Genomic DNA, 23727 nt, shown 5'->3' with positions numbered 1-23727 from the left:
CTGCTCTGGCATGGGGCATCTGTGGAGCACCCTCCAAAGCATCCTCAGCCCATGTTTCTGCCCTCCCATCTGCCCCCCACCCTGCATCAGCCCCTGGGGGGGCAGGATCCATCCTCCCCACCGCACTGCCTGCCTGGGGCTGGTGCAGCCTGGTGGGGTGCTGGTGGGGTGCCCACTCTGCCTCAGGGCGATTTGGGGGCCGGGGTACGGCTCTGGCAGTTCCCACTGCTGATGCCCAGCTGGCAACCACTGCTCCTCCGCTGCAAGTCGAGGCTCAGAGAGCTGGGCAGTGGGCATGGCTTTCTGCGGGCAGCTATGCAGAGATGCTCGCCTGCGGGCAACCCAGCGTGCTGGCGCTCGTGGTGGCCAGCATATGGGTGCCAGACTCCAAAGTACTCCCCAGGTCTCACCACCACCTCCCCCAGGGGTGGGATGGGCTCCCCCCACCTCTGCCCGCCCCCAACCCTGCAGAGGTGGCTCCAGACCTACTTGTGCCTCTTTATTAGGGAGCATTTGTACATTTATAAAACAGTGACGCAGATCTCATGTTCAGCAGCACAAGGGCGTTCGCACCAGCCCTCCTGCCGTGACCCCCGTGCCCATCCCACTCAGGGCTTGCTGCTCCCGCTGACAGGGAGGGGTCGCATCCTGCACCATCCCACCCACCGCAGGAGACCTTGGTGTAGGGCTGGCTGGCATGGCCACAGCATGTCCCCGGGCTAATGTCTGGTACCCCTCTGAGGACACTCCCGCTTGCAGGTGGGTGTGGGGGAGACCCCACTGGGGAGCTGACACAGGCTGCTCTGGAGGGGCTGTGCCTGCCATGCCGGGGCAGGGACACTTGCTGTGTCCCCCCATGCAGATTGATGCGGGACACCCCGCAGCCAGGTGGAACACATTTCAACGTGGGCACATACTTTGGGGTGCCACTGGGCCGCACGTACCCAGAGCCAGGGCACATCACCAGGCTGTTGCTCCGGTCCCTGCCCTGCGTCTCCTGTGCGCGGGGCCTTGGGGGCTGCGAGGACGATAGCTCCTCCGGCATCTATGGCTTTGGCCACCACGGGGCATGGCCATGCTCCATCTGTGGGCACCAGGGATTGGGGCCAAACCAGCAGGGCCAGAGGCCTCCCCTAGAGATCCCAAATTCCTCCCCTGGAGTCCCCCTCTCTGCTGCATGTGTTGTGTCGAGGGGGGCTTTGCCAGCCCACCCCACCCTCCTGAGATATTTTGGGGCGGATTGCCCTGCGCTGGTGTCTGCTACAGTGGAGGGGGAGGAGGCGATGTCTGACAGGACAGGGGGTGGGTGCACCGTGGGTCCTGCTGTGGATCCTGCCATCTTGGGGCAGGCAGGAGGGCTGTGGGTGCCGGCCATGCCCGAGGCTCTGGCCGTTGGGTCGGGCTGTGGCTGTCCAGGCGGTGCTGGGCATGGAGCACACTCCTAGCCATGTACAGTCTTGGGGAGGCACAGTGGGTGCTCGGCACCTGGGGGTGGGAGCGTGGCAAGGGGTACGTGCATGGTGCGAAAGAGCGGCGACGGGCAGGGGAGCGAGGGCAGGGCCCCGCCACGACGCCTGGGCTGTGCCGGGTGGCTGCACCAGGGGACGAGCCGCTGTGGGCAGTGCCTGGGCAAGGAGAGGATGGGGAGGCCGGGGTACACAGTGACTTTGGGGGCAGGAAAGGGAGGAGGCAGTAGGTTTGCAGTGCCGCAATGACTGGGGGCTACTGGGGGCCAACACTGGATTTGGGAGGGGGGGGTCACAGTGCAGGGGTCTGGCTGGGAACAGCAATGGAGGTCGGGGGGCTGCAGCTCTGGCAGGCTGCATGAAGTTGTGGAAGGGGGGGGAGATGTCTCGGGGGGGTGTCACAGTGGTGGTGGTGCCAGGGGTCAGGGTGGTGCCATGCAGGTGGGGTGTCCCTGGGCTGGCCGGGGGGGCCGTGCGGCTCAGAGGGGCACCCTGCAACGCTGCCCTGCCCCGCAGCAGGAAGGTATGGGGGGGCCATCCCCAGCGGGAGGAATCCGCTCCAGGCACCTCTGCCTCTTGGGTGGGCTGTGCAGGGCAGTGACACCCCCCTGCAAGAGGGGTCAGCAGGGGAGGGCTCGGAGGGGCTCACAGGAACCCCAGCTTATCCCCTGCATGCTCTGCATTGCCAGGGCCCCACTGCCCGGTACCCTGCTGCTCCCCCAAATCCCCCTGACGTGCCTGTGCCCCTCCACGCCGTGTGCTTCAGATGGGGCCAAGCCCACGTGCTGGGGGCAAGCGGAGGGGACAGGTGAAAGGGCTGGGGGGCCGCTCTGGTGCTGGTGCCAAGGCAGCTCCGGCGACATCGCCGGGTGTAAGCGGCGTGGCCGGTCCCGGCTGTGGGGCGGGGGTGGCGTGGGGCTGCCCCCGCCCAGTTCCTAGCTGGCCTAGCAGGCGAAGTCCTCGAAGACGCTCTGGTGAGGGTAGTGGTGGCGGTGGTGGTGGTTGGGCAGGATGCCCGCGTTGTAGGCGCCCTCCACATGCCGGCCCAGTGTCTCGCAGGGGCTCTGTGGGGATGGCAGTCAGTGGGGTAGGCACAGACCCCACACACCCTGTCCCCCTGCTCCCCCACCCAGCACAGCCTGTCCCCAGGAGTCCCCCCAGGGGCACCCAGCTCCCTGCCACCCCGGGGCTGCCTCACCTCTGCAGCCTGGGGTGACCAAACGCAGAGCTGCGCTGTCCCTCGCTCTTGGGACAATGTCCCTTCCCCCTGGGGTGGGGGCAGACGCTGCCCTAGCCCTGTCCTGGCAGCCCCCCGGGCAGCCCACCCCCACGGGGGTACCTGGTCCTTGAACTCCTCCAGTCCCAGCGTGGCGATGCTGCCTGAGGGCTTCTTCAGGGGTGGTTTGGAGCGGCGCAGGACCCGGCTCACCCTGTCCCGGATCACCTGGGTGCAGAGGTGGGGTCAGCCCCAGACCCACACACAGGGAGCATCCCGTGTATGGGCACCTCGTTCTGCACAGATCTGCCTGCCGCCAGCTCCCCTGCCTGCCCGGGGGACGTGGGTCTGCAGCGGGGACAGCACCTCTGCCTGCCACCCTCCCTGTCCTCAGTTCACCGAGGGATGTTGGGGGACTTCCTCCCACATCCTCCTGCTGGCAGTTCCCCAATTTGGGGGCTGTGGTAGCCCTCTGGGGTGGCCACGCATGGCACACCCACTCCACACCTCGCCTGCATGCAACAGCCTCACTCCCACCGCCAAGATGCAGCCCCGAGGGCTCAGCGCACCTCGTAGACGTAGTCGAGGATCTCCAGGATGGTGAGGATGCTGGCACCGATGAACAGGCCCATCTGTCCCCCGATGTCCCCTGGGAGAGGAGGAGGGGGACACGGTCACCAAGTGATGCTGCGCAGCCCGCATGGAGCCCTATACCCTCTCGGGGCTGGGACCCAGAGCTCCACGCTTTGGGGTTCCATGAGAAGGTGGGGGGAGTCACCAAGAAGTCCAGCAAGGTCGTAGGCTTTCTTCTGCTCAATGGCCTCGTAGTTGAGTGCCTCAAAGAAGATGTCCAGCACCAGAAAATTCTCCCTGTGTTGACACCACAGTGCTCAGCAAGGAGGGCTGGTCACTGACCCTTTCACCCCCACTGTCCCCAAATCTCCCCTGTCCCCCAGCCCTCCGGCTCCCAGGTGCTGAGTTGTTCAGGCTGGTGTGGTGGGGATACAGAAGGGGGATGTCCCAGCCTGGGAGGGACCATAGGGTGGGGAGATGCTGGCAGGAGGGCTGGGAGGACACAGATGGGTCGAGGAGATATTCTAATGGCAGCCACCCCTGGGCAGAGGATGCTGCGGGGACCACAGGTGCCAGGACCTGCTCCCTGCACTCTGCCAGGAGTGGGATATGGGTGTCCCAGTTCCCCAGTGTCCCCAGCCCCCTGTCCACCCCGGCGCTGGCAGCTCACCGGATGTAGGTCTCATTCTTGTTGTACTTGCGGGCGAGGTAGCGTGCTGAGCCCTTGTTGGGGATGCGCACCATGGAGATCTCCTTGCCGTAGCGTGTCAGGTTGCACGGCGTGGGGCAGCTGCAGCGCTCCTGGCTGTCCTCCACTGCTGCGTCTGGGGGCACGCAGCAGTTGGCATGGCCACACACCCCCCGGACCCCTGCCCAGGGGGTCCTGGATGGCCCCCAGCCACCCTCCCGCCGCTGCACCTACCCAGCGTGTGGTCAGCACACTCGATGTACACATTGGGGGAGCAGATGGACTCATTGCCTGCAGAGAAGCAACTGGTTGGGGGGGGGGGTGGGAGTCTGGCCCGCTTCTGTCCCCTGGCCTTGACTCGCTCCCCTAAAGGCAGTCGGGCCCTTGGGTGCGGAGGGGATGGGGACGGGTGGCCCTTGGCCACAGGTTGGCTGGGGTGGGGGTGGCCCCTGAGTACAAGGCAGGCAGGGAAGGGGCTGACCTGGGGTGGAAGGAGGGTAGGACAGGGGCTGAGCCAGCGTGCAGAGAGGATGGGGTGGTCCCTGGGTGCAGAGGGATGGGGTGGGGGAGGACCCTTGGGTGCAGAGGGATAGGGAAGGGGTGGTCCTTGGGTGCAGGCCGAAGGGGGCCAGGGCAGCCCTGAGCAAGAGCACTGGGGCAGCAGGGTGCCCCACACCATCACGTGCGCCCCTCACCTGGCATGTGGACCATGCGGCAGTGGCAGCTCTGCACCACGGCCTCCTTCTCGCACTGCAGGCGGCAGGCAGCGATGCTGTAGGTGTCGTAGCCGGGCAGCGTCTGCTCCCCCTGCACGCTGGCCCGGCAGTTCCCCCACGGCTGCGGCAGGTAGGTGAGCTGCCGGGATGAGAGGGGCATGGCTGCAGGGCTGCACCGGGCTGGGGGCCCGTGGGTGCCTTCCCGGGGGCTCCGGGGCACCCTGCCTTACCCGCTGCTCCTGGCAGGACACAAAGGTCTGGAAGCCGGGCGAGACGCCGAAGCCCAGCTGATGGATGTAGGGCGGCTCGTCCTGGCTGTGGATCTGGACCCGGATGCCAGCTTCAAATGATGTCTCGTCTGCAGGAGAAGGATAGAGGGGCTGTGCGCCTGCATGCACCCAGCACCTGCACCCCAGGGCCCAGCACCGCTCCGGTGCCCCACTTGCCACACAGCCCCCCTGGGGTGCCCTGCTTGCCCAGCAGCCCTCCCTCCCAGCACCCCTTGCCCATGCCCTGCCCTACTCACTGGTCTCTCTCCAGATGGGCAGGTACTCTTCCTGCTGGATGTCCAGCATGATCTCCAGCCCGTTGCCCATGCCACCTTGGCGGGTCACCCGTGGGTTCCTCCGGTCCCCGTTGAAGGTGTAGCACTTACCATAGCGTGTGTAGACCTGGGGAGGAAGAAAAGAAAGGGGAGGTGAGGGAGCAGGCAGGGGTCTGGCAGGGTTTTCTGCAAGCAGGATGAGGTCCAGGGACCCATTCCAGTCCCACAGTAGTGCTGGAAAATGTCTTGCACAGCCCTTGGCAGGTGTCATCTCAGCCTCCCAACATGCTGCCACCCCTCTGCTCTTGCTGAGAGGAGGTGAAGCATTGCTGCCAGCACCCACGGGGCAGCCCAGCTGTCCCACCCCTACCAGGAGCAGACTCACAGGGACAAAGTGCTGGGGGCCGCAGCGCTCTCCCTGAAAGCGGCACTCCACCAGCATGTCCTCGATCTGGTGGCCCAGGCGGTGGAAGAAGCTCTGCATGGTGCGCTCGGAGCGGCGGGGCGGCAAGAAGCGTGAGTAGTTGGCCAGACGTGTCAGCCACGTGCGCCGGTCCTCTCCCAGCACAGCCAGCATCTCAGGCACCAGTGAGCGGTTCTCCCGGGCCAGTCCTAGCCACTGCCCTACCGAGTAGAGGTCGGGTTTGGTGAGGTGCAGGAAGCGCGCCCGGTTGGGATTGCAGAGGGTGATGGCTGGGAAGCGGAGCTGCGGGGCCCAGGCGAGGCGCGCCCGCGTGTGCACGGGGTGCGAGAGCAGGTGGTGCAGGCGGTCGGTGGCCCCGGTGGCCAGCAGCCCAGCGGAGGCCAGGAAGGCCAGGCTCCAGAGCAGGCGGCGCAGGCGGGACTGCGGGCGGGTGCACATGTAGTGCAGCCCGGGGATCCTGGTGGCGCGCAGGATGCCGATGGCGAGCTGGGCAGTGCCGCCATCCCGAGCTGGTGCCAGGGCTTCCTCGTCCCGGCAGCAGGCAAGGGGCAGCGGCATCACTGCAGGCAGGGTGGCTCCTCTGAGAAGCGGGGTGCAGGCTGCCCCCGAGGCTGCCCGGGGTCCGTGGTCCGCTCGGGAACTCTCCCTCCTGGGAGGCTTTTGCTCCGCACCTCCCCGGAGACGAATGTGGCAGGCGCCTTCCCGAGCTGCTCTGGTGACGGGCGAGGGGAGGGAGAGGAGGGGGCTGCTGCAAACACACGCCTTCCCCTAACCTCCATTCGGAAATGGAAAATTCCTCCCTGAGCCGGGCTGGGATGGTGGGGGGTGTTGCGTTACCCTAGGCAGAATAAACTGGCAGCACCCAGTGCCCCAGCATGGCGGGCACTCAGGTTTGGATGGTTATGCCCTGTCCCAGCCATGCTGTGTGAGCCCTGCGCATAGGGATGCTGTGCCACGGTGTCCCCTGCCCTGGCACTGCAGCCCCTCCTGGATTTGTGTCTAGATCCCCAGGGTCTCCAGCTCTGGGGCTGGGGGCCCTGCCCCACACAGGCGGGATGGTGCGAGGCCTGGGGGGCCATTGTCTCCTGCCAGTGCTGCTCGGGACCATGCCTGTATCCAGGTCCCCAGTGCTGTACCCTCATATCCCCTGTCCTGGAGCTGGGGACCCCAGTGGATCTGGGCCCTGTGGGGTGGGAAAAGCAGGGCTGTGGGGCAGAAAGAGTAGATCCATGGGGTGGGAGGCTGCGTGGGAGCCCACCTGAGCCCGGCGGGCGCTTTGAAGTGACGGTGAGGCTGTGATCAGAGTGCGGTGGCAGCAGGGGGGAGGAGGTGTCTCTGCACCAGGCTGTCAGCGTGGCTGGCAGGGCCCCGACAGCCTGTCAGGGTGCCTTCAAAGCTCGGCGCCGCGCTCCGTGGCAGCCTCTCATCTCCCGCTGCCGCCATTCTTGGGCACCCACCCACTTTCGGCACCAGCCCTGCCAAGGCATGGGCTGGCTCTGGGGGTCCTGCAGCCCCGGGACCAGCCGGGGCCCTCATGGCCCCAGCGAAGGGCAGCATCTCTGCTGCTCCATCACAGCTGGGGCAGGAGGAAGGCAGTGGTGAAATGGGGAGGGGGCGGGACACTGCCAAGTGAGGGGCTCCTGCTCGCCCCATCAACGTGACTTTGTCGCCATCCTGCGACCCAGCCAGGATGCAAGCTGGCAGTTTGGTGACAGGCACAGGAGGACGCCAGGCAGGTCAGGAACGGGTTCTGGCGGTGGGGAACGGGACGGACGCCGAGGGAGGCAGCAGGCAGCATCCCCGGTGCCCAGGGGCAGCTGCAGGGCACCTGCCTCCCACCCCACCGCCAGCGGGGCCAGTCCTGGCCCGAAGGCACCCAGGGCGCCAGCTCGGGCCCTTTGCTGGCTCTGACCTGGCCCCAGCACTCCCGGTACCCCGGTACCCCGGGTCCCGCAGCCGCAGGCCGGGCTCCGGCAGGGGGCAGCAGGGCCCCGCGTTTGGGCTGCCGGCCCCGGCACCGCCTCCCCCCCGGACCCCCCCACCCCGACGCCCCAGCATCCCGACCTCAGGCCCGCCATCCCTAGGCAGGAATGCCCCCCCATCTGCCCTCTTCGGCTCCTACCGGAACCCCACGGCGTGCCCTGGGGAGGGACGGTCTCCATCCCACCTGCCACGGGATGCCAACGCTGCCGCTCGTTTTGCTGGAGGAGCAAATGCTGTTGGGGGGCTGCAGTGCCACCCCGGGGCAGAGCTTGTGACCCCTGGGGACACGAAGCCAAGGCTGCAGTGCAGCCCTCGCCACCCACATGGCCCCACGCCCCACTTGTGCCCGCACCATCCCCTCCACGCCACAACTGCCACGGGCTCCCTGCTCCCTGCACCCCCAGCACCAGCCCAGTGGATCACCCCCTCCCACCCCATGCTGAGCTCCAGCCCATGTGTCCCTGCACCATCCCCGGGACACAGCTCGGGTCCCTTCACCATGCTGGCGTGGCTGCTAGAGCTGGCTCATCTCCTTGCTGAGATTTATCGTGGCTGAGAGAGCTGGAGGCTGCCAGCCTGATACCATCAGCCCCTTGCACACCAGGGCAGCTTTTATATTAGTTTTCTTTAAACGGAGGATGAGCTTCCCAGGCTGAAGGAAATGTCATTTCTTTGAACGCTTCCATCTCATGTCAGTTCAGACATCTCCGGGCAGCATCGCAATCACCCTGGAGCGAGGCAAGGGATGGGGATGGGATGCAGAGGCTGGGGCACGTGGGGACAGACACCAGTGCTGGGCAGGACTGGAGGAGAAGGTCCTGTCCTCTGTCGCCTGCGGCCCCAGGCAGACAGGCATGGCTGCAGGGGCACGTGGGGAGGGCAGTGGTGCTCGTGGCGCCCAGCTGAGTTACTCACTTGTCGGCTGCCAAGGTGCCGAGGCCAGCTGTGAAATCGTGCTGGCGAGAGCACAGCACAGTCCTGAAGGGCTTTGCCTTTCCAGCATGACAAACCCAATTAGATAACAGGGAGCGCATGAGGAGGAGGAGGAGGAAGGGCAGAGGAGAGCCTGCCTGCACCAGGAACATGATTTCCTCCCCACAGCTGACCCAGAAATGTGCCTTGCAGGGCTGGAGCACACGTGTCCAGCCATGGATGGTGCCTGGGGCATGGGCCCCCAGGCACCCAGCTGCGCTCGCTGGGTACCCATGGGTGCCACAGCTTCAGGGCCAGGGCAGCAGGATTTCCACACCATGCGCTGGTCTTCCTGCTCCGCTGCTGCATGCCGGCATCCCCGCGCCACGCTCACGTGCAGGGGAGACCCCATTAGGGAGGTAATTTCTCGACACGATTCCTCATTTCCCTGCTCTCTGCCGTGGAGACACGCTGACCTTGGCAGAAATAGCGGCTTGTGCCTCGGCAGGCAGATCCCAGCCAGGGATCGCTGGGGGCCCTGGCATCCTCCTCCCTACCCCACACAGCTCTGGGGCCCCTCAAGTCCCTTCCACCTCCCTGGGGCTCACAGTCCTGCACCCCCGCTGTGGGGAGGCCCATGGATGCAAGGTGCTGGTCCCCAGGATCCTGCCCCCGACTCATGCCAGCCCACCCACGAGCACTGGAAGCCACACACACTCCCAGCCTCCCATCCCCACTGCTGCCAGCCCATTATGCCAGCCTCTGGTTGATCCCAGCTCACGCAGGTATTTCCGCGGCTTACACGGCTCCCCATGGTATTTAGCCTCTGGAAGACAACATTAAACATTGCAAGCAGCGACAAATCCTGATTGCTCCAAGGAGACAAGAGGCCGTGCTAAGCTTCCAGCCAAACCTCTGCATGCAAGGGAAACGAGCTGCGGCATGCGCGGCATCGGCGAGTCCTACCCCTGCACACCCAGGGTACCCATCCCTCCTCCCACATTCCTGCTGGGACATACAGCCCTGCTCCCACATTCCCACTGGGACAAGCAGCCCTGCTCCCATGTCCCCACTGGGACAAGCAGCTGGCAGGCAGGCCCTGGGCATGGGTACACCCCATGGTGTGGGAGCGAGCACCTCAGCACAGATACACCCCTGAGAACAGTCATCTGCGGGGCATGATGGGGACAGGGATGGGAAGACACAGGAGTGCTGCTCACCATGGGCTTGGTGGGGATGCCAGTGCAGGGGTAACCTTGAGGGTGATCTCCAGGAACCCCAGCCGAGTGCAAGTGAGCATGAACAGGGCTCTGGTATAAAGGAAAGCAGCCTCCAAAATTGGAAATGCTGCTTCCTGAGCGAGCGCAGGCAGCTGGAGGCACAAGGATGCCCCTGGCCAGGAGACGCACCACAGGAGCTGGGGCCAAATTGGGACAACACTGGCAGAGCTGGGGCAATGGTACACCCACACATGCCGCTCTGCTCCCGCCCCCGCCACAGCCATCCTGATCCCGCAGCCCAGCTGTGGCAGAGCCCCTCACCATGCCCCCAGCCTTCCTATGGCAGCCCCTCACTGCGTCCCCAGCAGCCTGTTCCCTCTGCATGGTGCGGCCAGGCCCCGCCTGGGTGCCCCGGGAGGGAAGCCGCAGCGCTGACGCCAGCATTGCAACTGCCCGGGATATGAGATCCGCTTGGATTCAGCAATTTCAACTCATTTCAAGCCCGATTCTGCAGCAATTTTCTGAGCCAGTGGGATGTTTTCGGCTCTGCAAATGTCCCCTCTCACGCACGGTCGCACCATTTCCCTTCCCTGGTCCCAGGAGGGGTTGGGGAACAGTGCCAGTTTGGCTCAACCCCAGCTCCGGCAGCAGCACAACCATCCCCCAGACCGGTAGCCCCATGACGCAGCCCCCTGCCCCACACAGAGCTGCAGAGATGGCTCCTATGGGATGCAGACCCGCTCGCAGGGGCCAGGGCTCCTGCCTCCATGGGGCTCTGCAGCCTCAGCCCCGGCAGAGCAGGGCACCCTCGTCCCTGAGCACGGCACACCAGCGCTGTGCTGGGCTCCTTGCTTCCCCCATCCTATGAAGGGCCAAGCTCTGAAGCATCCTCCACAGCACCCCGACCTGCTTCCTCAGGAGGAGGGCGAGCAGCTGGGTGGCAGGGGGGCCAGGGGATGCTGTGAGCACATTCGGGAGGGGCTGGGACCCCTCCTGGCACCACAGATGTGCCTCTTTCTGTGCCACAGGCCAGCCCATGCCAGCTGAGCCCCCTTGGCCAGGCCTGAGCCAGCAGTGGAGATGTGGGCATGTGGGGCAGGCAAATGCCCTCTCATGCCAAGTAGGCTCACTGCTGGAATACCAAGCACTCAGCCATGCCACGGGCTGCATCACCAGCCAGGCAGTGTGGTGGGAGGCACTCGAGCCCTGGCACAAGGCATGGCGAGCAGGTCACTGCCAGGCTGCTGCACGGGGGCCAGCATGCAGCCCCGTGCCCTCCGGGGGCGCGCAGGATCCAGACCAGGTGGGTCAGGAGCACCGGGATGCAATGCATGGCAGAGGGATTCACTGTCCACGTGGGCAAGGATACCTTCCCAGTGCGTCTGCCCCAGCGCTGCCAGTGACATCAGTAAAGCAGTGGGACACTGGCACCACCCTGCTTTCAGGAGCAGCATCTGTGACAGCACTCCCAAACTCGTGTGCCAGGGAAGGAGCGCTCCCTGCAAGCCGTCACCACAGGAGTCCTGCACTGGCCAAGGCAGGAGTTGGAGAGAGCCACATGGAGCCAGGGTGGCTGTGACACGGAGCTGAGGGGCTGGGGACCCCAGGTTGTCACCTTTCAGCCCCGCTGCACAGGCATGGCAGCACACAGCTGCCTCTGGTAGCAGAGCAAGTGCCATCACAGTTGCGCTTTCCTCTCCCGCTGCTCCTGAGGGGAATTCATCCCAGAATCTCCCTCAGCTCCTCATTTCCAATATAAATTTATTCATGGCCAGTTTGTACCATTTGTTCTCTTGCCAGCATTGTCCCTTAGCTCAAATAGCTCTCTTCCCTCCCTTGTGTTTACTCCCTTGATGTATTTATAAACAGCAATCCCATCCCCTTGCAGCCTCCAGCCTGCCAGCCCGCACGTGCCAGTCGCTCCTGGTTTCCTCTCCCGATCCAGGCTCCGCTCGCCTGCCTGGCACAGCATCTGCTCCAGCTCCCCAGCAGACTCCCCAGCCCCAGCTGCCCAGGGCTTGCACACCCCTCCAGCGGGGTCCTCGGCCCACGCAGATGCATGACTCTGCCCTCTCCACCCCACAGCGGCCGTGGGGCAACATCCCACCCAGGTCGGGACGACTAACCAGGAGGTTTCTGCCCCATGTTTCTGCCTCCTGCTCCCTCTGGGAGGGAGATGGGGAAAGCTATGGGGCAGAGCCAGGAGGAGCTCAGGGTCCCCAAGGGAAAGGTGCACCAAAGCTGCACCCCCCAACCATGCCAGAGCAAGCTGCTAACACGCTCCCTGGCCTGGGTTTGTGCTGAGCAGCAATCCTGCCATCACCCTGTGCACCCTCCGGCGCTCTCCGGTCGGCTTCCCATGCCCAGACACCCCTGCGCCGGGCACGCTGCCCCTGGGCACACAGCACAGCGCGCTAGGGATGAGCGTTGGGATGGGCTGCAGCTCGGCCTCGCTGCTGCAAACCCAACAAAGCACGCACGTATACAGAGACCAGCAATTGTGGGTTTGGGTAGCAGGCTCCTCTCGGCAGCCGGAGGAGACCCAGCACCATGTGTGGTGCTGTGCAGGCACAGCCAGTCCGTGCCGCTTGGCCCCAGGACCAGGGAAGGATCCCCAACCTGGTGGTTACTCAGAGATGTAGCACTGAGCCCATCCATCCTGCAGGCTGGAGAAAGCGGGGAACATCAAGGGTACCCGAAAGTGGGGTGCGCACGGTCCCTGGGGCTCCTTTGTGGAGGTCAGACAGCTGCTGCTCTCCAGCCGCTGTCACTCACAGGGACCCCAGGGCTGCAGGGTGTCCCACCAGTGCCTCTGCATGGTGCCTGTTGGATGCTGGAGGCTTTTGGTTGAGGTGGCAGCAGGTCCTGGGACTCCGCTGCAGCCCCGTCCCCGGGGATCGCTCCCCTTGGAAAGCAACTGCGCTGCGCTGCCCGTCCCCAAAGGGTTAACAAGCAATTTCTTTTGCTGACAGCTCAGAGACCGTTCACTATCGACTGCGGGAGAATAAGAGGGGAGAAGCAGCGAGATAAAAAGGCAGCAGAGCTGGCACCGCCTGCTTAATCCCAGCGTTTAATCTGCCGGGGCAGCGCAGGCAGCCTTATCTCGCCGTCCTTCTGCTGCTCCATCTCATTACTGCTCCCACGGCTGCGCGGGCTTCGCCGCCAGCAGATGCAGGAGCTGAGCCGCGGAGCGCAGGCCTGGGGCAGCGGCTGCTGCCAGCCAGCCCGCCTCGCTCGCCAGCCTCCGCCAGGACCGCTGCGCTTGGCGGGCACACGCCAGCACCCCACGCCTGGCACACAAGTACCCCCTCCTCCTCCCCCCCACGGCTGCTCAGCCGGAGCAGGGGTGGCTGCATGGGGATGGACACGCGTACACACGCACAGGGATGTACACGCAGGCTGCACCCACCCACATCTCACGCCTGGCGCTGTCACACAGCCTCGGGGACACACCACTGCCCATGTCACACACACATTTCCCGGTCTTTGCCCCGGCACACGTGCTCTGCTGGTCCAGCCTCAACGATGCCCATGCCCCTACGGATGGGATGGAGGACGCAGGGCTCCGTGGGACGGTGCATGTAGGACACAGCAGGGCCAGGATGGCAGGCAGGGCAGTGCCACCTCGCCCTGCATGTACCCCTCCCTCGATCTTCACCTATCCCGGTGCTCCCCTGCCGGGTGCCAGATCAGCTTTGTTCCATCTGCTCGTCCCACTGCGAACGCCATGACCGATGCCATTGGGCCACCCTCAGCCTGGCCCTGGCAGCTCTGGCAGCCACAGAGCAGGGGTGAGCAGGAGCAGGGGGTCGCCTCCCCGGAGCTGGCAGGTGCCGGCACAGACATGGTCCCTCCAGCCTTGGCGTTTATCTGTAAATCCACAGCACTGACACGGTGCAGATGAAGCCTCAGCGCTAGCCGGGTTGTCACGGGGGTTATCCTGCTGCCTACGGATGGGTTTACACTGGTAAGATTTACTGTCACCCTGGCTGAGGTGCTGCCAGCGCCTCACCGCCTGCTTCTCTTGCAGGGCTTCACTGCCTGCCCGGGGATGCCCTGAGAGCGGCGAGCGGCCCCTCACCGAGCGGCAGCCGGCAGAACGGGTCCCTGGACGGGAGGAGGGCCGGGCACAGCCCTCTGCTCCCTGCTGCCAGGGCCGATGTGTCGCCTGCTCGCCCATCCCAGAGCGCCTCACTCAGCCTCTCCCCATCACAGGGAGATGCGGGGGGATGCTTCTCCCCGAGCCAGATCCGGTCGAGCAGAGCACGCATCTGCACTGCCCGAAACTTGCTGACAGTGCTGGCAGTGCAGCTCCTGTCACAGCTTGGTGGCTTCACAGCTGTCCTGTGTGGTGCGGGACTCACGGGGCTGCCGGGGCGGCCGCGTGTGGAGCCAGCACAGGCAGGATGGCCCGGGCAGGGAGCGGGGGGGAAGCCTCCCAACCCCAGCACTGCATGGGAGCCGGCAAGGCGGCTCTGGGAGTCGGGACTTCATGCACCCCCTCCGCAGGGTGACATGCGGTGGGCGGGAATACCCCAAAAAGGGGAATTTGGTCCCAAGGCACCCTGCTCTGTCCTGATCCCTCACCCATGCCTTGCCCCCCTGCCACGCTCTCCAGCACTGATTTCCCTGGGGCCGGCAGGGATTGCCCTGAGCCACCTGGTATGGCCAGGCAGGGCCTGAACCAGGATAAAACCCTGAGCAGCGGAAGGGGGAGCCACCTGCCGGCATCCCCCCCCGTCCCCAAAGTCACCGCATAAGCCCTGCACAGCTTCCCCTGATGCCCTGCTCCATCCCGACCCCTGCCTCTCCCCCTTCACCTCCCCTCTAGCTGCTGACCCCCTGACAATGCTGGGGGCTCCGCTCTCTCTGCCAACACGAATTTGACCCCCGCATATCAGAACTGAAGGAAAAAACACGCAGCCAAACAGCCCCGGCTGCACCCTGCTCCCCAGGGCCAGCTCGGGGGGCTATTGGGGACCCGGGGGCCAGTTGGGGTGATGGTGTAACCCACCAGCACATTGGAACCCGAGTGAAGTGGGGTGATCACAGCCCAGCAGGAAAGGGCTCGGTAATAGCTGAGCCCTTTTAGTAGAGATTAGGGAGCTGCGCGGCTTTGATCTTTGATTGCCAATTTGCATCTTGAAGGCGCTGGGACCTCATCCAGCCTCAGTGCAACCCTTTGTGGTTATCTCGTGGCTAATGGATTTGTTCTTAATGCTGGAGCGTGCAGGCTAAAGGCTGATTAAACCCTCTCCGTGGCGCTAAATCAATGGAACAAACATGATAGGGGTTGGCTTTCCCCAGCCTGCGTGCTCCTGGGCGGAGGGGCCGATCGACAGAGCCCCCGCACCCCGGTGCTGGCAGAGGCTCCCTCCTTGGGGCTGCTGGGCAGGGGAGGAGGTGCAGGCACCGGTGGGCAGAGACAACCCTGTGGCCCATATCCCCGTATCCCTGTATCCCCGTCCTCCGCTCGCCATGCAGGCGGTCATGGGCTGGGGGGGTTTCAGGACTACTGGGGTGCCTGCCCCTCCTGGATGCTTGGGCCACGCTGCCCTTGTGCGGGTCCTCAGCATCTGCAGGAACTCTCCAGTCCTCCCCCAGCTCCTCCCAGGGCTTGCTATGGGAGCAGGGACATGTCCTAGTAGGGATGAGATGGGACAACCTGCCCCTGCAACTGGGGGACTCCTTCCCTCTCCTCGTGCCCCCTTTGCCTCCCATACACTGGGGAGCAGCACCAGCAGCTCCCACCTCCTCTGTCCTTCAGACCAGCCTCCCCTTCACCATGCTCGGAGCCAAAGCCGTGTTCCCAGGATCGCGTGCTGCCTGCAGCAGCCCGTACATCACGTGCTGGGAACAGCAGTATCTGTACACGCTTTCCATAATGCCCATAGTCTCCACCTCACCTCAGGAAAATGCAATTCCCACTGCATGCGCAGGCAGCGTCAGCAGAGGGGACAAACTGCACCAGGAACAACTGGCCCCCCATCCCACCCGCCGCCTGGGCTGGGGGTCTGGGGCCGGGAGCTGAGCACCAGAGACGGGCAGGACTAAGGTTTTGGGGACTAGGAGCTGTGGGGAAGAGGGTCATGTGGCTGCAAGCTGGAAGGAGACCAGCTGAGAGCGTTTTGCACCCTTTGATTTTTGCAGGGCTCACAGCATCGCCCCAGACGGTGCTAGGGCAGAGCTGCCTGCAGGTCTGGTGGCATTTGAGTGACAGGACCACCGAGCAGGGATCCTGCTCTCGGCCCGAGCTACCTGTGCCCGAGGATGAGACATGAGCTGCCACACAGTGAAGCTCAGACCAGTGCCTTGCTGGAAACCAGTCCGTGGGGAGAATGTGCTGGGAGCAGCCCCGCTGGCCCTGGGCTGCGCCCATGCCAGGCCCAGCCCTGGCAAGCTGCAGAGGCAGCTGGGTTGCCGCGTGGCACGGAGCCGGTGGGATCGCACGCCGAGATTCCCATCTGCAAACTTTGCTATTGAATCATCTCCCCTCCGCCAATATTTGCTGAGTGCGGGAGATAAAGTGGCTACAAAAGTTATTGGTGTCGGCATTTTAATCCATCTGGGCTGGTGGCAGAGGGGTGGCCAGGGCGGGCTGGCAGCCCCTCGAGGCAGTGAGGCCCTGATGGTGCAGCCCCACCCCGAGTCCCCTGCCCTGGCTCCTGGCCCTGGCCAGGACCCCTGTGCAGCACTTCTGCCCTCCCAGGATGGATGCTCCTACCATGGGCATTATCCCCGGCTATCACCACCCTGCCCTGCCCGCACCACGCTGCCATCCTCTCTCCCTTGCTCCGGGCTGCCCGTGCCGTCTGCAGCGGTCCCTGAGCGGGTGAGGCAGGACACGATGCCGAGATACAGCTCCTGGAGGAGAAGCCCAGAGCGTTATCAGCCCAGGGAGTTAATTAAGGTCATGTCAGGCGATAAGGAAACAGGATGTCAGAGCAGCAGCAGCACAGGGGGGGTCAGAGCTGAAAAAACTCCCTCTGAAAAGCAACTCCACATAGACGTGATCAGCCAGGTGCTCGGGGACAGAGCAGCTGTCACAGCCGCATGCACAGGGGCTCTGAGGATGGCATCGCACGTGCTGGACCCATGTCCAGTACAGGATGGGATTGGGACGGGATGGAATGGGACAGGATGGGACGGGAGAGGATGGGATGGGATGGGATGGGATGGGATGGGATGGGATGGGATGGGATGGGATGGGATGGGATGGGACAGGACGGGACAGGATGGGATGGGATGGGATGAGATGGGATGGGATGGGACAGGACAGGACGAGATGGATGGGATGGGGCTGGGCAGGGGACTCGGCTGGGATACGCTGTGCCTGGGGAGGGAGAGCCAGCTGAGCAGCCCTGATTATCCACTCCTGTCCTCATGCAGGAGCAATGAGCCCTGGTGCGACCAGCATCGTGCTAGCAGGGTAGGAACCGCTGTGAACCTCTGCCCGTAATTAGCACATGTAATTGCAGACACTCTCTGATCAGCAGGACCTCAGAGCTGGGCATGCCAGGCTGCTTGACGGCTCTTGCGCTGCTCCTGCCTTGGACCGTTTGCCTCTCGGCTCGGTGATGGCTTTGACCTGTGGGCTGGGCAGTGTCAGGGGGCTGGGAGAGCAGGGCTGGCCTGGCACAGCACAGTGCCCTGCGGGGAGGAGGCAGCAGGCTGGGGACAGGGGGCCAGATGTAGGGGATACATTACCAGTGCAAACCCATCTCTCCTGTGCGAGCAGCCGCGGCACCCGGTGCCCTGCCTGGCCGGGAGGGAGCTGAGCCGCCAGGACATAATTAATACTTGCATCAATCTTGGCTGGATTTGCATAGTGCCCTCGGTCCCATGCTGCCCGGGAAGGCGGGATGCTCTGTGCCCTTCCCGGGGGCAGTGGCAGCAGATGCCATGCCAGCCCTACCTCCTCCACAGGGGTCACAGCCCCAGCGTGGTCCCCGGCTTGCCCCCACCTGCATCCCATCCCTCCTTGCCCCACCGACCCCTGCAGTGGGGACACTTTAAGGCCCCCGCTCTGCCCTGCTCAGTCACTGGAGTGTTGAAGACAGATGGAGACGCTTCCCTCTGCTGCGCCGTCCCTCCCTCCCTCCTTGGGCTGCGAAGAAATTGCGGGGATGGCAGCCCAGGAGTGAAGGGCACAGCAGGGTTTGGAGGGTAAAGGGGGGCAGCCGAGCTGCAAACACACCCCCGCAGCCGAGAGGCACAGCGCTGCTCACCTCTGCATGCCCAAAATAGGGTATGAGGTCCACAGGCACCATCCCCCACCAGTGCCTGCTTTCCTGGGGCACCCAGCTCCCTCTCGCCCTCGCCCTGCTTCCCTAGCCCAGGTGAGCAATCCCAGCCCACCTCTGGAGGGGTCCCCCAGGCTAAGCCCCGGCCCAGGATGAAGAAAAGCTGGGGCAGGAAAGAATCTGGGGTGGTGGCAGGGACACCAGGGTGTGGGCAGGGACATAGGTACCACACACAGCCCTCCTTTTGCTGTCCTGTGGGTGCAGGGGATGGGACATCACGGGGGTTTGAGGGGTGCCACTGCCCCCCGGGGACGACAGACCGGCAAAATATCCAAGTGCAGCTGAGCGCAGCACCTCGCCACAGCCTCTGACACCGCTGACAGCCGCTCCCGGCCCTGTGATGCTGCAGGGACCACGATACTCCAGGCACAGCCAGGGTACAGCCAGATACAGGAGGAGACACAAGCATGCCTCCTGCCCCTCGGGGATGCTCGCTGGCGCTCCGCAGCCACTGTCACAGATGTGCTTCACCCGTGCCTGGCTGCAGCCCCCACAGCACCTGCATCACCCACAGCACCCACAGCACCTGCATCACTCACAGCACCTACAGCATCTGCATCACCCACAGCATCTGCATCACCTGCAGCACCCGCAGCACCTGCGTCACCCGCAGCAGCTGCAGCACCTGCTGTCCAGCCCACCCTGGGGCCACGGCAGACATGGCCACTAATTGTGCCGGTGACCAGGACAAGTTGGGGACCACGGCCTGATTGCAGCTGCCCAGATGAGTGTGGCCAGCTCAATCAGAGCCGTGTGGCCCTCCAGTAGTGCCGGCCACTGGGAATTAAAGGGCTAATGAGCTGCCGGCTGGAGGGCTGGCAGTTAGTGATTAATCAGCGACTCTGCTCTGATGAGGTGTGTGCCTCCTCTCCCCTCCCACCCCGCACATCCCAGCGCCTGGTGGCCGGCAGTGGGCCACGGGGTCCCCCCAGCCCCTGCTCCCTGCCAGCCCAGCTACCGCAGGCAGGGGCTGGCTGAGCTCCCCGACACAGAGAGGGGTCCCAGACCCCCGTGCTGCTGGGACACAGCACCCACAGGCCCTCCCAGCCTCTGCCTTTCTGGAGAGGGGCATGATGAGCTGGGGATGCTTCTGCAGCAGGGCTCTCCCTACTCATGCGAGGGTGGCTGGGGAGGACCAGCCATGCAGGTGGCGATGTCTCCCGCGGACAGGGCAGGCACATGTGGGAGCCCCAGATCCCCCCCACCCAAGACCAGCAGTGCAGTGCCATGTGCCCTGGCTCAGCGGCAGGGCCATCGTCACCTCCCGCTTGCTGCCAGAGAGGCAATCCGGGGCTGGTGGCACCCAGCCTGTGACCGCTGCTGGCGCAGCAGCACACCGGGGCACGGCTCACAGCACGGAGGGAAGGTTTTGCCACGTAAGCAGGGGACGGCCACCCGCGGAAGAGCGCAGGGAGCCGCAGGGAAGCTGCTTAAGCACAAGCCTGAGTCTTCTCCCTCACTGCGAAGCCCTGGCTGGCTTTCCTGATCCTCATGGCCCTTGTAGAGTTAGGATGTGGCAGAGGTGTCAGCACCCTCTGGCCCTTGCACCCTGGCCCCGCAGCCTGGGGACGAGCTCGACGGCTCCTCCCCGGCTGCATGTTGGTGCAGCACCTGGGAGAAAAGGCCAGCCACCGGCAAGGAGCAGGTTGGAGAGATGCACCTTCTCCCCTGTTGCACAATTAATCATGAGAAGTTTTTCCTCCTTTCGTGCATGAAACAAAATTTGGCAGGGCGCTCTGACCACAGGGACTCGCTGCTTGCTCTCCAGTAAAAACCCAGCCACATCTGGCAAAGGAATAACCTCAGAGCACCCCTCTGCAGGCAGGCGGGGAGAGGCAATGCTGTGTGAGGCAGGGGAACCCAGCGGGGCTTGATCCGCAGCCCCCCGTGCAGCCAGCACCCTCAGCCATACGCTCCTGATGCTTGCCCCCCCCCAGCCCCCAGCACACGCAGGGTTGTGCCGCTCTGCCAGCGCCATTGTCCCTGCCTGCAGGCCCTCCTATTTCGGTCCTGGGCATCCCCCCCCGGCCCCCACCAGCTGCCTGCATGCCTGCAGCAGCCCCAGCACCCCCTGCCCGGGCCCCCCTCCCACCCCTGCCTGCTTCCCACCACCCGCTCCATCCCCCAGCCCGGCCGGAGCCTCAGCCCATCTTTCCCAGAGCAAGCCCAAGCCTCCCCAGCAGCGTTCCAGCTATTTGTTATTGGAATAAGGGGGAAATACGGTTTTCGACAATTACTGTTTTTTCCACCTGACTGGCTGCAAACTTGTTAATTTTTTTTCTTTAATGTGTGAACAGTGTCGACGGCAGCTGCATGTGAAATGACTCGACGCCCTATCTGCGGGTCCCTGGCTGGCTTTCAGTGCTCGCACCGCAAACATTGCCTTCTATAAATAAAGGCCTATATCTCATCAATGGCAGAACAGCAGAGCTTTATATAGTCGTCTTACATAAAACCGTCTCTCTTTATGGGCTTCAAACCATTTGCGTCACTTAGTGCAGCTCCGTAAACCTCCTGCTCCAGCCGCTCCCCCGCGGAGGGAGACCCCGGGAAGGAGAGGGGGATGAAAGAAGCCCGGGGTCCCCGCTCCGCCTAGGGCTGTCTCCCTACGCTCGCAGGGCCAGGTGGCAGCTGCGTCCTCGTCCCCCGACCCTGCCGCCTTGGCTCGCGCCTCCCTCCAGCCCGCCCGGCTTTGGCAGTGAGCACTGGCGCAGCAGCCGGCACTGCCAGGCACTCCGGCGCCTGGGGGATGGCCGGATGCGGGCCAGCGCTGCACACCCTGCCCTCGTCACCCTCCTTGGGTCCTGGGACAGCACAGGGAGGGGTGCTGGGATGTGTTGCTCCGTCCTCTGTCACTTGGGAACCAGGGAGCACAGGGCACAGCGTGACTGGGGACACGGTGTCGGACTGGGGGGACTGGCCGGCTTCCAGCCACTCTGGCTCTGAAGTGCAAGGGACACGAGCCCGACCGGTGGCTTTCCACCTTGCTGCCCAACGAGCGCCTGGTGCAGGGGATGCCGGGGGCTGCCCCAGTGGCCGAGGGGTGCAGATCCCAGCCTCAGCCCACATACAGGCTCCCGCGGTCCCTGCAGCCCTCGGCTCCATATGGCAGAGTCTGCCCCTCCAGCTTGCTGCAGGCACCCGCATGCACGCACCAGTGGGTCACGGCGAGGCCGGGGACTTCTGACGGGGCTGCAGCAGTGCCTGGCTGGCTGGCAGCACAGGAGCTGGTGAGGCAGAGCAGCAAAGACCACGGTGACAAGCTTTTGTTTACTCCCCCGTCACCCCAGCCCCAGGTGTGCAGGTGGCCGGAGCCGGAAGGACACAGGGAGCCGACAGCATCGTGCCACTGGGATCCACGGCGCGCTCTGCCCCATGGCTGGCCCCAGTGCCGCCTGGTCATGGGACTCCTGCCACGAGTGACACTGGCACCAAGGACGGGGTTGCAGCGATGCCCTGCCAGCCATGGTGCCATGTGGTATCCAACCATGCTGCTGGCACAGGACACCTTCACCCCAGCCAGCCCTGCCCCGTGCCCAGAGCCCCCATACCCAGTCAAGCGCAACTGCACCCCATGAATGCCCCCAACACCCCAGCCAATCACTCTGCACCCCACCAGCCCCACAGCCCTGCATCCCCACCACCCTATGGTCCCACAGCACCAGCAAGCACCTGCTTTTGGGGCCAAGCCCCTATGGGTGCCCTGGCCCTATCCCTCCTGCAGATGTCCGAGGTGCCCACCCCATTCTGCAGCCAGTAGTGCCGGGGGGGGCACTGCCCCACAGATCCCTATGGGTGCCCTGGCCCCGGGGGACGGCAGTGTCCCCTGATCCGCCCAGCCTGGTGTGTGGGACCAGCGTCGTGGCACGTCCCACATCCCTGGGGAGCCACAGTAGGCGCGGGCGTCCTGGCCGCTGGCTCCCCCCGTATCGGAGACAGGCTTATTAAGTGTGTGATATTAAATTACCCAGATAAGAGCGTAAGAGCTTTTAAAGTCAATTCATTAAATATAATTATGAAGAGAGCTTTTTTATGCTCACAGTGATCCGATCTCAATCAGGGAGACGGTGGGAAAGCCGCCGGCTCCTCCAGCATCTCCGCTCCCCCGCCGCGTCGCCTCCGCACCCCCCTGCTCCCCTGCCCCGGCCTCCTCCTGCGGGGAGCCGGCACCCACAGCCACGGTCCCCGCTGCCACAGCACCCCCTCCCCAGTGTCGCTGCTGGTGCTGATGCCAGCCCACTTGGATGGGGGTGGCATGGGGGTCTGCCCAGCAAAGGGATGGGAGAGGGGAGGCGACGGGCGAGGGTTGGGGAGGAGGGCAGTGGGGTATGGAGATGCTTGGGGGCAAGAGCCAGGGGTCTGGGGAGCTGAGCACAGGTTCTTCTCAGTCACGAGTCCACTTCCGTGCAGGACCCGACCCCCTCCCTGTCCCCTGCGGAGCAGCCTCCTTAGGGACCTAATGATGCACCCCCACTCCCCAGGCAGGCGGGGTGTACGCTTCCCTCCACTCCCACATTCATTAACAGCGCTTGGCAATCAACTAACACCCATCTGCCAGGCAGAGGCTGCCTTAACCTGCAGCCGGACCCCTGATGCACAGCCCACGTGGCCCCACACCAGCCGTTTGAACCGGGGCCCCCCTCTCGCCCCATGCACCCCCAGCCACAGCCCGGGGTGCAGCGGCACACAGGGCTGAGCATCATCTTTACTGGGAAAATGGGGTAGTGGGGGTCCCAAAGACACTTCGGGAGCCTCGTGCCCCTCACACCTCCCGAGCCATCCAAAAGACAGCCAGATCACTGGGACACCCACTGTCCCCTTGCCACACTGCCCCGAGATCCACCATGCTGAGGGCCTTCGCGGTGACACCCCTAGGTTCAGCCAGTCCCTCGCTGTCCCACCTCCATACCCCAAATCCTCATCACTCCCATATCCACCCACGTGCTGCTGTGGTCCAGGCACCGTGGGGCAAGGAGCAGCAGCCCAGCTGGCTGGGAGCACGGTGGGCTCCGGGGTGGGGTCTCTGCACAAGGCTCTGGCGGGGGCTGGTGGGAGCAGCTACCCGCTGCTGGGAGCTGCTGGACTGACATTTATTTTTAGACGTGAATTGTATAAATTAGCATTTCTCAGTGGATTAAGCAGCAGGAATTGTGTAAAATTAAATGGCAACGAATTGCATTAAAGTCCCCTGTTTTCTGGCACAAGCAGTGCCTCGAGCCGTGCCCGGGCGGCTCATGTGTAACAACACCGGAGCTGCCACTGCCGATGCTCCATACAGGAGTGCAACCAGCCCACTGCGCGTCTGCACCATCAGGGACACAGACCTGGGGATGCACAAGCACGGCGGCCGGGCTGGGAGGACGGGGAGCTCTGGACGGGCTGCAAGGCTCTGGGGAGGTGGCTCAGGCACTAAGCTGGGGCTGCAGGATGCGGATCTGGTGAGCGGAGCATGGTGACCCAGATGGGCATGGCCAGGCTCGGCCGAGCAGCTCATGGGCATGGGATCAGCAAGGGATGCTCCAGGCTGTCCTGGGCGTTGACACTGCCAGCCCCAGCCTGGGCATGGACACCCACCACAGCCACGGCCATGCCACCCTCCGGTGGGGATGATGCTGCACTGAGACCCGTACGGCACTGCCTGGCCCCAGAGCCCCTCCGTGCCCTGGCCAGGGCAGGTCCTGC

At 64.5% G+C, this 23727-nt stretch overlaps 1 protein-coding gene across 3 annotated transcripts in view; it reads right to left on the bottom strand.

The window, feature by feature from the left end:
- Positions 1 to 486: 486 nt before the first annotated feature.
- Positions 487 to 23727, bottom strand: part of ASIC4 (acid sensing ion channel subunit family member 4) — a 60597-nt gene continuing 37356 nt past the window's right edge. For 2 of the 3 annotated variants that reach the window (XM_086751422.1, XM_086751424.1), the window contains exons 2-10: positions 5186 to 5330; positions 4890 to 5017; positions 4639 to 4798; positions 4178 to 4234; positions 3926 to 4079; positions 3461 to 3552; positions 3252 to 3331; positions 2806 to 2910; positions 487 to 2530 (exon numbers count right to left, since the gene is read on the bottom strand). In XM_086751422.1, the coding sequence (XP_086607548.1) occupies positions 2411 to 2530; positions 2806 to 2910; positions 3252 to 3331; positions 3461 to 3552; positions 3926 to 4079; positions 4178 to 4234; positions 4639 to 4798; positions 4890 to 5017; positions 5186 to 5330 (1041 nt within the window). In that variant the 3' untranslated portion in view covers positions 487 to 2410. Of the gene's footprint in view, positions 2531 to 2805; positions 2911 to 3251; positions 3332 to 3460; positions 3553 to 3925; positions 4080 to 4177; positions 4235 to 4638; positions 4799 to 4889; positions 5018 to 5185; positions 5331 to 5588; positions 6186 to 23727 lie in introns of those variants that run through there. The other variant, XM_086751423.1, reaches the window with a different exon arrangement.

The sequence above is a fragment of the Chlamydotis macqueenii genome, chromosome 6 (assembly GCF_036417535.1).
Source record: "Chlamydotis macqueenii isolate bChlMac1 chromosome 6, bChlMac1.mat, whole genome shotgun sequence".
NCBI lineage: Eukaryota > Metazoa > Chordata > Aves > Otidiformes > Otididae > Chlamydotis > Chlamydotis macqueenii.
This window is presented reverse-complemented; position numbering and strand designations above follow the sequence as displayed.